The 12,494-nt window shown below is 49.5% G+C and overlaps 5 protein-coding genes across 5 annotated transcripts; 2 read left to right on the top strand and 3 right to left on the bottom strand.

Annotated features, from left to right (window-relative positions):
* Positions 1-1,062: 1,062 nt before the first annotated feature.
* Positions 1,063-2,455, top strand: LTR64_007578 (uncharacterized protein; the record flags this gene model as incomplete). Its single annotated transcript, XM_064901896.1, has 3 exons — positions 1,063-1,849; positions 1,894-2,269; positions 2,323-2,455. The coding sequence occupies 3 exons, from the start codon at positions 1,063-1,065 to the stop codon at positions 2,453-2,455; spliced, it is 1,296 nt and encodes a 431-aa protein (XP_064751575.1).
* A 167-nt stretch (positions 2,456-2,622) lies between these two features.
* On the bottom strand, positions 2,623-3,816 carry LTR64_007579 (uncharacterized protein; the record flags this gene model as incomplete). Its single annotated transcript, XM_064901897.1, has 1 exon — positions 2,623-3,816. One exon carries the CDS (start codon positions 3,814-3,816, stop codon positions 2,623-2,625), a length of 1,194 nt encoding a protein of 397 aa, XP_064751576.1.
* Positions 3,817-4,309: 493 nt separating this feature from the next.
* LTR64_007580 (uncharacterized protein) lies at positions 4,310-5,146 on the bottom strand (the record flags this gene model as incomplete). Its single annotated transcript, XM_064901898.1, has 1 exon — positions 4,310-5,146. One exon carries the CDS (start codon positions 5,144-5,146, stop codon positions 4,310-4,312), a length of 837 nt encoding a protein of 278 aa, XP_064751577.1.
* A 2,745-nt stretch (positions 5,147-7,891) lies between these two features.
* Positions 7,892-10,353, top strand: LTR64_007581 (uncharacterized protein; the record flags this gene model as incomplete). The annotated part of the gene is made up of 2 exons (XM_064901899.1): positions 7,892-9,008; positions 9,065-10,353. The coding sequence occupies 2 exons, from the start codon at positions 7,892-7,894 to the stop codon at positions 10,351-10,353; spliced, it is 2,406 nt and encodes an 801-aa protein (XP_064751578.1).
* Positions 10,354-10,591: 238 nt separating this feature from the next.
* Positions 10,592-11,865, bottom strand: ERG10 (erg10, acetyl-CoA C-acetyltransferase; the record flags this gene model as incomplete). Its single annotated transcript, XM_064901900.1, has 2 exons — positions 10,592-11,603; positions 11,654-11,865. 2 exons carry the CDS (start codon positions 11,863-11,865, stop codon positions 10,592-10,594), a joined length of 1,224 nt encoding a protein of 407 aa, XP_064751579.1.
* Between the last annotated feature and the right edge of the window lie 629 nt (positions 11,866-12,494).

Consider the following 12,494-nt stretch of genomic DNA (forward strand, 5'->3'; position numbering starts at 1 on the left):
ACCTACCACAAACACATCCTCTTTGACGCTGGGCAAATTGGATGCTAGATTGGGGTTCAATCCTTCTGGCGCTTCCAGCGCACACTCTGTGCTTAGTTCCTGCCATGATCACTTCATGCTCTCACTTTTGAGCATACAGGACAATACTAACGTGTTAGACACTCTTGCGATCGATTTTGATTAAGCACAGAACCACCGATCTTTGTTTCAGTTTCGATAAAGAGCAATCATGAACAAATGAGACTTGCTTAGTAGAACAGATTGTGGATGAAGGCCTTGCTTTGCATCAAACCTGCAGTCTGTCACCCTTGAGCTGATACACTCAGCGATCAAACAAATGGCTCGGGGCGTTTCAGTCGTGTCTCTCAACCTGCACGTTTCTGTCCACGTGATGCACGACGGCAGGATAGCATCAAGACTCTTTGGCCGAAAGTAACTCACTTAACTGTGCTATTTGCTCGACCTTTGACCCGTGATGAGGATTGTGGCGGGTACAGCATGTTGTCACAGAAAGAGCTTCGCATGTATATGAGGTGATCTATACAATACCACAGCGGTCAGAGGAAGACTGAGTACAGTTGCTGTCTGGCAACACCGCTATATGCAGGGGTGAGTCAGACCACCACTGAGTGAAAGAGAGCTACCTCCCTGCTACCTGGCCTCACGACTATACGAGCCAGGGGAACGCAGTCGACGACTGAAGCAAGCCAGTCAGTCTTGCTTGAACTAGATTGTGAAGATGGCCACATATCGCACTTCAGTGAACGTTCTCGATACGGAAGCAGAGGCTGCTACTGACTTTCCAGAGTAGCAGGTCGTGGCTGACATGATCCACAAATTGCATTCAGTATAAACGACGATTGTCGGCCGAAGATCTCCATTACACCCCGCATGACTGACGGAGCGATGCAGAGAGATTGGAGAAGCAACAGTTGAGTATGCGTTGTGAACAATCAGCTCAAAGGACCGTTGAGCACGGCCTTCTACCGAGCACATGAGACTTTCAAGCTCGACTGTGTTTTCATACTTTTCGTACAGTGTCTGCGCTAATTCGTCGTGATCATGGCCGGAAGCACTCAGCAAGTCCAAACCAAGGGAATTTACCATGGCCTACCAGTCTACGATCCGAGTGTCAAGGGACTGACCGCGATCATTACTGGCGCCAATGGCATAAGCGGGCATTATATGCTGCGGGTGCTATCCCAATCTCCTGAACGTTGGTCCAAGATATACTGTCTTTCGCGGCGACCACCGTATATTCCTGGTGGACTACCAAGCAATGCAGAGCACATTGCGGTCGACTTCTTAAAGTCACCTTCGGAGATAGCTTCTGTGCTGAAAGACAAGGGTGTCAAAGCTGACTACATCTTCTTCTTTACCTATTTACAGCCGCCTCCTGCTGAAGGTAAAGGTCTCTGGAGTGATGCCCAGGAAATGGTTCGTGTCAATTCTGCGCTGCTTGACAACTTTCTTGGCGCCTTGAAGGAGGCAGATATCACACCTCAAAGGTTTATGTTGCAGACTGGCGCAAAGAATTATGGCGTACATCAGGGTCCTACTAAGGCACCTCAGGAAGAGATAGACCCGCGAGTCGAGATTCCAGGTGAGCCGAACTTTTACTATCCACAGGAGGACTCTGTTTGGAAATATTGTAAGGAAACTGGAGCAAGCTGGAACGTTTGTATGCCTGGACCAATTCTTGGAGGTGTGCCTGGTGCAGCAATGAACTTAGCTTTCCCACTGGCGGTATATGCTGCTGTGACCAGGGAGCTAGGTGAAAAGCTAAAGTGGCCGGGCGACGACAAAGCTTACCAGGTCAACTGCAGTATGAGCAGTGCTATGATGAACGGTGAGGCAATCCAGGCGCATAACTATCCATGCTGACCAGAACAGCATATCTCGAGGAATGGGCGGTACTAACCGACCAGGCAAAGGATCAGAAGTTCAATGCCTTCGATGGTGGTGCGTTTGCCTGGGAAGGATTCTGGCCAAGGTTGGCAGGTTGGTATGGCATCGAGCCTGAGGGCCCAAAAGACGACGCCGAGTACAGCGCAACTTCCACAGCACATAATCCAAGAGGTTATGGCGGCAAGGGCACGGTAAGACGGACCTTCACGCTCGCTTCCTGGGCCAAGCAAGAGAAGGTCAAGAAAGCTTGGAGTAAACTCGCCGAACAGCATGATCTTACCCAGAAGGAGCTCGTCGATGTCGACAGGATATTTGGCTTTGCCGACGGTAGCTTGTGTCGAGCCGGCGCGTTGCTTTTCAGGTAAGTTGGACCACTTTGTCTGTGGTATTGCGACAACAAGCTGATGACTTTAGTTCGGATAAAGCTCGAAAGATGGGGTGGCATGGATTCGTTGATGTGAATGAGAGCTTGCTGGCTGTCTTCGATGACTTGGCGAGGATTAAGATGATTCCGCCAGTACCCAAGGAGAGGCTGCAATTCATGTAGTTGTTCTATTCGATAAGAGTTTCGTCTCACATAAGCATCGGCTCGACTATGATGCATGTATTTCCCCATGATTGTGTTTGTCGTAGTGAGATTCCCGCAACTATCTTGTGGTATCGCAGTATCCTCGATCTCTTCGGCGTATGGCTATACGCATTGGTAGTGAAAATCTACCATGTCAAGACTGGCTTGATCGTGCCTCCAGCATGCATCTCGTGTCTGGCCTGCTCAAAGTCTTCCGCTTTGAAGAATTTCTCGAGTTTCTCAAGTGGTAACTTGCCCTCACGGTACCACTTGATCAGCATGGGAATACTCTTCGACGCAACGGCGTCTCCTTGGATGGTGCCAACAAGCTGAACTCCATCTCGCATATGTTCTGGCAAGCCCACAGTGACTGACGTTCCTGGCCCTTGATTCGCAAGTTGGACAACACGACCGAGCCTGTCGACAGAGGCCAAGGCTGCCTGGAGCAGGGAGGGAACGCCAGTAGTATCCACAATTCCTGTAGGTCCAAATGGAGCTTCTTCGCCTGCTCTTTCTGGATCAAATGGCTCCAGACCACGGATGGCGCTGGTTAGTTGTTCTTTTAAAAGGCCTTTGCTACTGATGGTATGGCTTGCACCAAGTTCTTGCGCAAGCTGTAGCCTGTTTGGTAGGATGTCGACAGCAATGATCGTCTTCACTCCCAATGCGCTGGCAGCCATCACGGCACTAAGCCCGACTCCGCCCAATCCAAACACAGCGATGCTATCCATTGCTGGATCGGGTTTGATCATATTCACAACTGCACAAGCACCCGTCTGTATTCCGCAGCCCAAAGGTGCGAATATTTTCAGCTCCGCCTCACTCTCGATCAATGTCTTGACGGGCACTACAGAACTCTCCTTGACCAAGGCAATGCTCGAAAAACTTGAGTGACCGAAGTAACTGGCTTTGATGACTCTCTTCTTTCCAAATCCGTCATCCTCAAGCCTCTCGTGTTCACCTTCTCCATCTGCTAGAGCAAAGTTCTGATCCTGACCTTGGATGGTAAGCGGTATTTGATCTCTGCAATGCGCTGGATGTCCTGTCTTGCACATATGGCAGCGTTTGCAGTAGGCGAAGGATGTCAATACTGGATCACCGCCTGCCAATTCTTCTGAGCACTGAGGGCCTTTGCGTAAGATATAGCCGGCTCCTTCGTGTCCAAGTATACGAGGGTAGATCCCGCCCACGTTGGATATGTCAGTGTGACATATACCTACAGCGACCATTTTGACGAGAAGCTCGTTGGGACCAGGTTCCCTGCAGAGCACATTCTGTAGTCGCCAGTCTTGGTCTGTGTAGGTCACGATTGCCTTAGCAGGAATTGTGTACGAAGACATCTTTTATGTGGTGAACAGGCTAGGAAAGAAAACAAGGACGTATTGAGGAATGTTAGGGAACACAATTGGGCAATGTTTCGAGATGATGGCGGGAGTTCGTAAACGTGGAAGTAGACCCACCCAGGAGGTAACTGCCGTTATTTTTAAGTTCTCGGAGCAGGAGCATGTTGTCACATTTTCTGTTCCTTCCATTTGATCTACACGTCCACTTGCGAGTTGCGAAGCTCAAAGTTAGCCGATGTAAGCAGCACGAGCACAAAAACTCAACACAGCGCTTAAGCACGCAAGGTGAATAGGCAGACAAATTGTGAGAATTTTGATAATCTTTGGTATTTTCGACCAGGCGTGGTGTACATTGTTTTGTGTTCAATGCGCCGTTGTGCAGAGAGAAATACCCATGCCAGGGAATCTGCCTATTGATTCGCGGGGCGCCGTTGTCTTTCTTGACGTGGCATGCCGTCTCGTGTTCTTGTCCTATTTTTTCGACTATCTTCTAAATATTTACGCTGGGTCGCATGCGTTTCCTGCCTCGTGCAGGGGTGGAACCGGCGCCAGTATCATCCGCTCTTTGCGCAGCCCTCTTCTCCCTGCTATCCAATACCAAGGTAAGAACATCGAAACCGAACTGTGGGAATTCGAGACACATGGACTTGAATTCGGCCTCTGCCTCATGACGCAGAACATGAGATCTAGTGGCCCAGAACGCGGCGACAGGTTTCCTGATGGTAGTGTCCTCGGGCGAGCTGTGGCTGTAGACATATCTGGCATAAGCAATTTCGCCAACAGCACTACTGTTGATCCGGTGAATCTTTGAGTGCGCAAGTGATTGTAGTTCCGGCAATCCAAGCTTTTCAGCCAGAGTGTAGACGCGCGCGTGCTTCAGCAACTGATCACCTGTGTTGTCGATGGCTGGCGCAGAAGGATCGTGTTCGAGGCCATCAGGTTGGTTGGCAAGTCTGCGTGGGAAATACTCGCCAGTATACTGGTACTGCAGGAAGCAGCCCATAGCATCGAGGTCTTCATCTGGCATGTCAATTTCCGTCTCCTCGGACGCCAGTCGCTCGTTGAAATAGGGAGACATGGTAAGAATGGCTCTGTGCGCCGAGATGGCAGACGAATCACCACCAATATTGAGCTGAATCATGGGTGATCGCAAATAGTCAAGGAATCGTGTTTGTGGATTAGCGATCAGTGGCTTCGCGTCGTCTTCTGGATCTTGTATGGGAGGAACATTCGGCTCGTCGTCATTATCGTCAACTTCGACTGGATTTTCTTCTGCGCCCTCCATCTCAATGTCTGCCTCTGGCAGCGTTGACTCAGGGTCAGCCATTGTAAAGCGTCAACAGAGCTCGGAAACAACAACAGATGTCACGAAAGCGAATGTGAGGAGGAAAGCAGAATAGCGAATGTAACGCGCAGAGCGACTGCGACTGCGATGTGTGATTGCGACAGCATGGTGAGTCTACACTGTCTAACAGAACCTGAGGCTGAGAGACTCCAAGAGGTTAGAGCTTCAAATCAGTTCATGCTCTAATCTGCGACACAAAATTGTCCATATCAGCAAGCCGGTACAGGTACCAGCCAATCATGTAGCTTCAAACACGAAACGTGACGGGAACTAGCAGAGCGCCTTTTCTGGTTCCTGTCGCAAGTCTCGGAAAACTGTCTCGAGAATATCTCTACCTGAAATGCCAGCATATACTGTCGCTCAGGAGGTGAATCTAAAGAACCCTCCTATTGTTCAAAGAGTATGCAAGGCTTCCAAAACACGGATTATTGCCTAAATTGAATCAGAGGTTGGTCAACGTAGGGTACTACTGGCTTTCTAGCTACTGATATTCCTTCCATGCTTCAGAAATCTTGCTCTGAACATCTAATTGCGAATGAGAATGTCCTGACTTGGACTGAAATTGTGCCTGTCTAACAATCTGCTTCGACCAGTAGCTGTATCCGGCCCTCGCGCCGACGAACAGCTCAAAGAACAAGAGCGTGCACGGCGTGATGGCGCTCTAATGAAACAAGTACAGAGACATGCGAGCACAAGCACAACGTAATATGAGAAGTTCTCAGATGCCAGTCTTGTACTGTCTCGCTCGGAGCTACATGCGGTCTCGTTCCTCTGGACGTGATCGCGGATTCATTGTGCTGATGAAGCATTGTTACCTGAAACTTGACTCTGTTGTACCAATTTGGTGTCGCCTGAAGGGGAGCCATTGAGCGTAAATGGAGCCTAAGCCGCCTACTTGTATCAGTTGATCCCAGGCCTGCTGCATGTTGACATCTCACCAACAGAACCAATACCAAGAACACAGTCACTAACAATGTACTCACCACCTTCCAACAACGATGCGCAACACGCCGATCACGAAACCTCCCTGGAACGAGTCCGGAACAATCGAGCTTTCCGATCACTTCAGTACATATCCCTATCACAAATGCCACGGGACAGCCTCTGCAGAATTTGCCTCGAGGACTTCAAGAACAACGAGGCCTTGCTCTTACATGTTCTTTGCAAAACTTCCTTCCATGCCGATTGTCTTCTGAATTGGCTGGAGGAGAAGTCTACATGTCCTCAATGTCGAGCAATCATGAAGGGTGTCCCTACTTCTAGCTCTAAAGATCCCACACACCGATGACCTCCTGATGCTGATGATCCTGGTGCAGGTGTAGGTACCACTGGCAACAATGATCAACAACATGCTGACCAGTATGAGTCTACCGCTCGTGGCCCAGCTGATGCAGATAGCGATGGCGAGCTTGTGACGATAGGTTTCATACACTGAGCGAGGGTACGAAACGCTGATGTGCGAGTCTACACAACTGAATGGCTCTTGACGAAGAGGGTGGATCTACATCATATAGATACTTAAATGATTGGAATGTTTTTAGACCGAATTGCTGGATATGTTAAATCTGCACAAGTGCAACTCAGATTAAGCACTGCAATTAAGTTTATTGCTTGTGATGCTAGTCGCTAGTGATTTCCTCTTGGCAAGACCCAAAGAAGTAGTTCATTGCACTCGTCCTCCCGTAGCCGATTGGGTCATGGCCAACACACTTACTTCTTTGTAGTCGAGTCCAGAAGCCGGTCACGCTGAAAACTTCTTTATATTGCAATCACAGTGCCATTCGTCCGCTGGGAGAAAGACAGGCCGTGTTGGGAATATTGCGTCTCTCCAGACTTTGGAAGGAGCCGCGATGACAATTTGACAGGACACGCAACCACGACCAGCAGCTACCCAATCCGAACACTGCGGTACTCTCTTACTACAGTGCGTCAAGCAAAACCACACGTTCTCCAAAACTCTAGCACGTGGACCTGAACACGCTCTTATCTCTCACAATCACACGTTCTAGTTGGTCTTCAAAAGCTCGAGATATCTCGTGGCAGGATGTGGACAATGCAGCGGTAAGGCGGATGGCTTACCACCCGAGAACAGTAGCCTACAGTCGCCCATCCTCTTTGTCAGTTGCTGAACAAGCTTAATTTGCAGAAGCGTGGTGTTGCACAGCCTCTGCAAGACTTACTTCTACACCAGTGCGTACCTTCAAGCACGCCCTGCAGTACTCGTGATGCTTGACTAACATGCAATCTGAGTGGCTGTTCCCACTAGCCATCATAACTGCAGGAGGAACACTCCTGAGGAAAGTACACGCAACTGTGAGCAAGAACAACCGTGGCAGCCAAATAACCACCATGTTTGTGACAGCCAGTCCCTTCGGCAAGCCATTCTTCGCAAATGACATAGATTGGGTTCAAACTTGAGCTGACTCGAAATCGAGGCCATCCAAGCTCAATCCAGTATAGTCTATCACCCAACACATGGTTGATGCCAATGTGTTTGAGGGATTTATGGCATGGATACTCCTGACCTATGTTGTGCAGACTGCTGAACTTCGGAAGCCTCGACCATGACCAACCTGCGTCACGGGCCACATGCTATCAGATTTCCAGACATAAACACCATTATCACGGCTCTAGACGCAGCTGTGTGCTTTCAAAATTCTTGTTGTATATTCCTTTTCCTCTGCGTATGTCCGATTGTCTATCAGATAGCTCAATCAACTGTTTGTCATGGCCACAATTAAGATCGCAGAAGGAATACATTCGAAACACGCTCATACCACTGCCATTGACGACGAAGACGACGTCGACCAGATCAAACTCGCGGCAAGAAGAAGCCAAGATGATGGTATCTACAACATCAGATCTCGGGCCCGAGCCCGAGATCATTCATTGAGAAGGACTTCAAGCTTTCTCTCGACTGATGAGGATTCCGGATTGAGTAAAGATGGCGATCTGAGAACAGCTCAAGTCTTCCGTGGCAAGACGTTGCTATGGCTTGCTTATCAGTCAGTAGGTGTGATATATGGAGATATTGGCACGAGTCCACTCTATGTCTACTCTTCCACATTCACCGAGCCTCCTAGCAAATCAGACCTTCTAGGTGTTCTTTCCCTCATCTTGTGGTCTTTAATTATGATGGTTACAGTCAAATACGTTCTCATCATCCTGTTCGCTGACAACGATGGTGAAGGAGGTACTTTCAGCACATATGCCCTCCTGAGCCGATACATGAACATCACGAATCGCGATCCTAGGGAAGCCTCACTTGTCCGAATGAGGCGGTGGGCTTCAAGTGACCTTGAGAGTGCTGGGCGCAAGATGCGCAGAGGTCTGGAAACTAGCAGATTCCTGCGTGGCACACTCCAAGTCATGGGAGTGCTCGCGGTATCCATGGTCATTGCCGATGGTGTTCTCACACCAGCTCAATCCGTGCTTGGTGCTGTGCAAGGGATCAAAGTCGTGGACCCTACGCTTTCGAAAGGAACCATCATTGGTGTCACTGACGCCATTCTCATCCTCCTGTTCTTAGTACAGCCTCTTGGCATCACAAAGATCACTTACCTCTTTGCACCGATCGTTCTAGTCTGGCTTGCAATGAACTCGGTCTACGGCATCTATAATTTAGTGAATTATGACACTAGTGTGTTCAGGGCTTTCAACCCGGGCTACGCCTTTGAATTTCTGATCCACCATAAAGAACGAGGATGGAGACAGCTTGGTGGTGTGTTGCTGGCCTTCACCGGGGTTGAAGCGTTGTTTGCCGATTTAGGTGCCTTCACTGCACAGGCTGTTCGTATCAGCTGGCTCTGTTACTGTTTGCCCTGCCTGTTCCTAGCATACATTGGTGAGTACATCAACGACCCCTGCTATCTATCTCTTCTCACACTAAGTTCCACGCAGGCCAAGCTGCATACATCAGTGTGCATCCTGAAGCTTACGACAATCCATTCTTCAAAGCCGCACCACCGGGAACGATCTATCCGTCGCTGGTAGTCGCTATTCTTGCCGCCATCGTTGCTTCACAGGCAATCATAACTGCAACTTTTCAGTTGCTTGCGCAGGTCATGAAGCTATCTTACTTCCCACAACTAAAGGTCGTTCATACATCGAAAATATTCCACGGTCAATTGTATATCCCTCTAGCGAATTGGCTCCTCATGCTCGGGACGGTTCTGGTGGCGTCAGTATACAACAACACAACTCGCCTTGGTAACGCTTACGGCGTGTGTGTCATGTTCGTAACCTTCTTCGATACATGTATGGTCACCTTGGTCGCTATCAACGTCTGGAGGTTCAGCCCATGGCTCGTTGCTCTACCGTGGCTAGTCATCGCGTGCATGGATGGCACGTTCCTCTCAAGTGTACTGACAAAAGTGCCTGAAGGTGCTTGGTTAACACTCCTCATATCCTTCTGCATAACAGCCGTCTTCCTAGTCTGGAGATATGGCAAGGAGCTACAATGGTCCGCAGAAGCAGAAGATCGACTACCAACCTCGCACTTCGTGAAGCAAAATGCAGACCGAGAGCTCACTCTGACTCACAAGTTCGGTGCAATACCAGTAAGCACAATCCGAGGCTTCGGCATGTTCTTCGACAAGGCCGGAGAGACAAGTCCAATCGTCTTCAGCAACTTCGCCACGAAATTGACGGCACTACCTGAGATCATGGTTTTCTTCCACCTTCGTGCGCTGGAGTCACCCTCAGTTGCCTTCGAAGACCGATACACGATATCTCGCCTATCAATCCCCCATTGCTACCGATTAGTCGTGCGATACGGCTACAATGACGAAGTCGTCACTCCCGATCTAGCCGCGAACTGTCACGAGCAACTGAAGCAGTACCTCCTCAAACAGCAGCACGAGCGACGACCATCCATCGCACGACCCATTAACGGCGCCGACGAGAAATCGCCAATGTCAACACTACAAGACAACAACAATGATTTACACCACAAAATCCGCGACGAGAGAATAGTCGATGAGCTGGCAATACTAGATCGCGCTCACAACCACAAAGTACTGTATGTGGTCGGTAAGGAGCAGATGAAGATCAAGCAGGGCACGAATGTGGCCAAGAGGGCTTTGCTTGAGATATTCCTGTGGATGCGGGAGAATTCGAGGAATAAGATGGCGAATCTCAATATTGATACCGATAAGCTTGTTGAGATTGGCTTTTTGAAGCAGATATGATGATGTCTGGTAACGAGATACAGTAGTGAGGCGGGTTTGCTCGAACAGATGGGAGGTGTGCCTTTATTCGCGTACATAGATGTAGGGATTGGCACGAGATTAGAGTCACCATGATCTTTGAGCACAGGAAGGCAGGGGGTTTGGGTTATCTCACTCATCCAAGAAGTGGTAGGATTCGTGGAGCATATTGTTCTACCAATTGTGAAGAGCACAGTAACCTTTTATGCTATACTGCACTTCACATCAGAGACTCGACTACAAGTGCACTTGCACCCCCACCACCATTGCAGATACCAACACAACCGATCTTGCCCTTCTTTTCCCTCAACACGCCAAGCAAAGTGCTTACTATTCGTGCTCCTGAAGCACCTAGAGGATGGCCTAGTGCCACGGCACCACCATGAACGTTGACATTGTCAGACGTAAGGCCCAACAGCTTCATGTTGGCCAGCGCGACAACGGAGAATGCTTCGTTAATCTCGAACGCATCGACTTGACTCTGCTCGATGCCGGCGTGCTTGAGTGCTTTTGGAATCGCTAGAGCTGGAGCAGTAGTAAATTTACTTGGCTGTTGAGCTGCGTCGCCCCAGCCGAGGATTTTAGCAATAGGCTTGAGACCAAGCTCCTTGACCTTCTCTTCGGACATGAGCACAAGAGCGGCACCACCATCACTGAGTGGTGAGGCATTTGGTGCGGTTACAGTGCCACCGTTTGGAATGAATGCTGGACGACTTGCCTTCAGTTTCTCGATGTTGAGATTCTTTGGCTCTTCGTCTTTGCTGATCGTTGTGCCTGGCTTGCCTCTGGCGCCTGGTATTTCGACCGGGACAATCTCCCAATCAAAGACACCCTTCTCGTTGGCCGCCTTGGCTCTTTGGTATGATTGTATGGCATAATCGTCTTGCTGTTCTCGGTTGAAGTCGTGATCTCTTGCGCACTCCTCACCCTGGAGACCCATGTGCTCTTGCTTTCCGTAGGCGTCTGTGAGACCGTCTTTTAGCATGCCGTCGACCAGAGTCTGGTTGCCGAATTTGGCACCCGTTCGCATGTTTGGGAGGTAGTGAGGGCAATTCGACATAGATTCAGCGCCGCCAGCCACGACAATGTCTGCATTGCCGGTCATAATGGTCTGGGCTCCCAAAACGATAGCCTTGACACTAGAGGCACACACTTTGTTGATGGTCGTGCATACCGTCGAGTCTCCGAGGCCAGCGCCGAGCGCACACTGTCTGGCAGGGTTTTGACCAATGCTGCCAATGATGTTAGTTCTTACCAGGCACAACGAGTGTAGTGGCCTCACTTTGCGGACAGGACATTTCCAAAGAAGACTTCCTCAACATCCTGAGGCTGAATACCAGCTCGTTCTACTGCAGCCTTGATAGCATGTGAACCAAGCTGCGGTGCAGTCAACGATGCAAGACCACCTAGGAAGCAGCCCACTGGCGTTCTGGCAACAGATACGATGTAAACTGTGGGTAGACCTTTCGCCGACTTGACCCCGTTGGCTGTCATGTTTGTTTTAGTTTCTGCGTTTCAGTTCAGTGACTTGAGGAACACAATAGTTGTTGAACACAGAGTCGAGACGGTCAGTATAATTGTTGACTGCTGAGTCGTCCAAATTTCTCCAAAAATATGCAGGTACGAACAATTCTCCCCACCACGCCAGACGGCACCAAAGTTTCTGTGTTCCGAGCATGATTGGCCTTGAATCCACTTGCCTAAACTGCCTGGAAGTCCTGCCTTTGTAAATAAGTCAGCTTACTTAACACGAAAGAACAATCCGGAAGTGAGTAAAATAGAACGATTTTGATGCGTGTTGAATGAGCATACGTTCTTATGCTCAAAGTAATTTCATCGCTACCGCCGAACCATGAATGCCTGGGAGTCTTCTGCTTAGTTGAGAAGAGCTGCATTCTATGCATATATGAGACATTTCAGTGGCTTCATTCACCGTAATCTTCTGGACGGACCAGTTCGTAGACGGTGCAGAGTGGTACCGAAGAACAACTGTCTCGAGAAGGTCGCGTCTGAGTATTGTGAAAGTCCTTGCCATGACTACGAAGCCAAGTGATAGACCATGCTGGTCACTAGAAAGTCGCTCGTGCTCACGCGAGGAGAACGCGTATGCAGTTGGAGCTCCA

This window comes from Lithohypha guttulata (assembly GCF_036872675.1).
Source record: "Lithohypha guttulata strain CCFEE 5908 chromosome Unknown scaffold_6, whole genome shotgun sequence".
Taxonomy (NCBI): domain Eukaryota; kingdom Fungi; phylum Ascomycota; class Eurotiomycetes; order Chaetothyriales; family Trichomeriaceae; genus Lithohypha; species Lithohypha guttulata.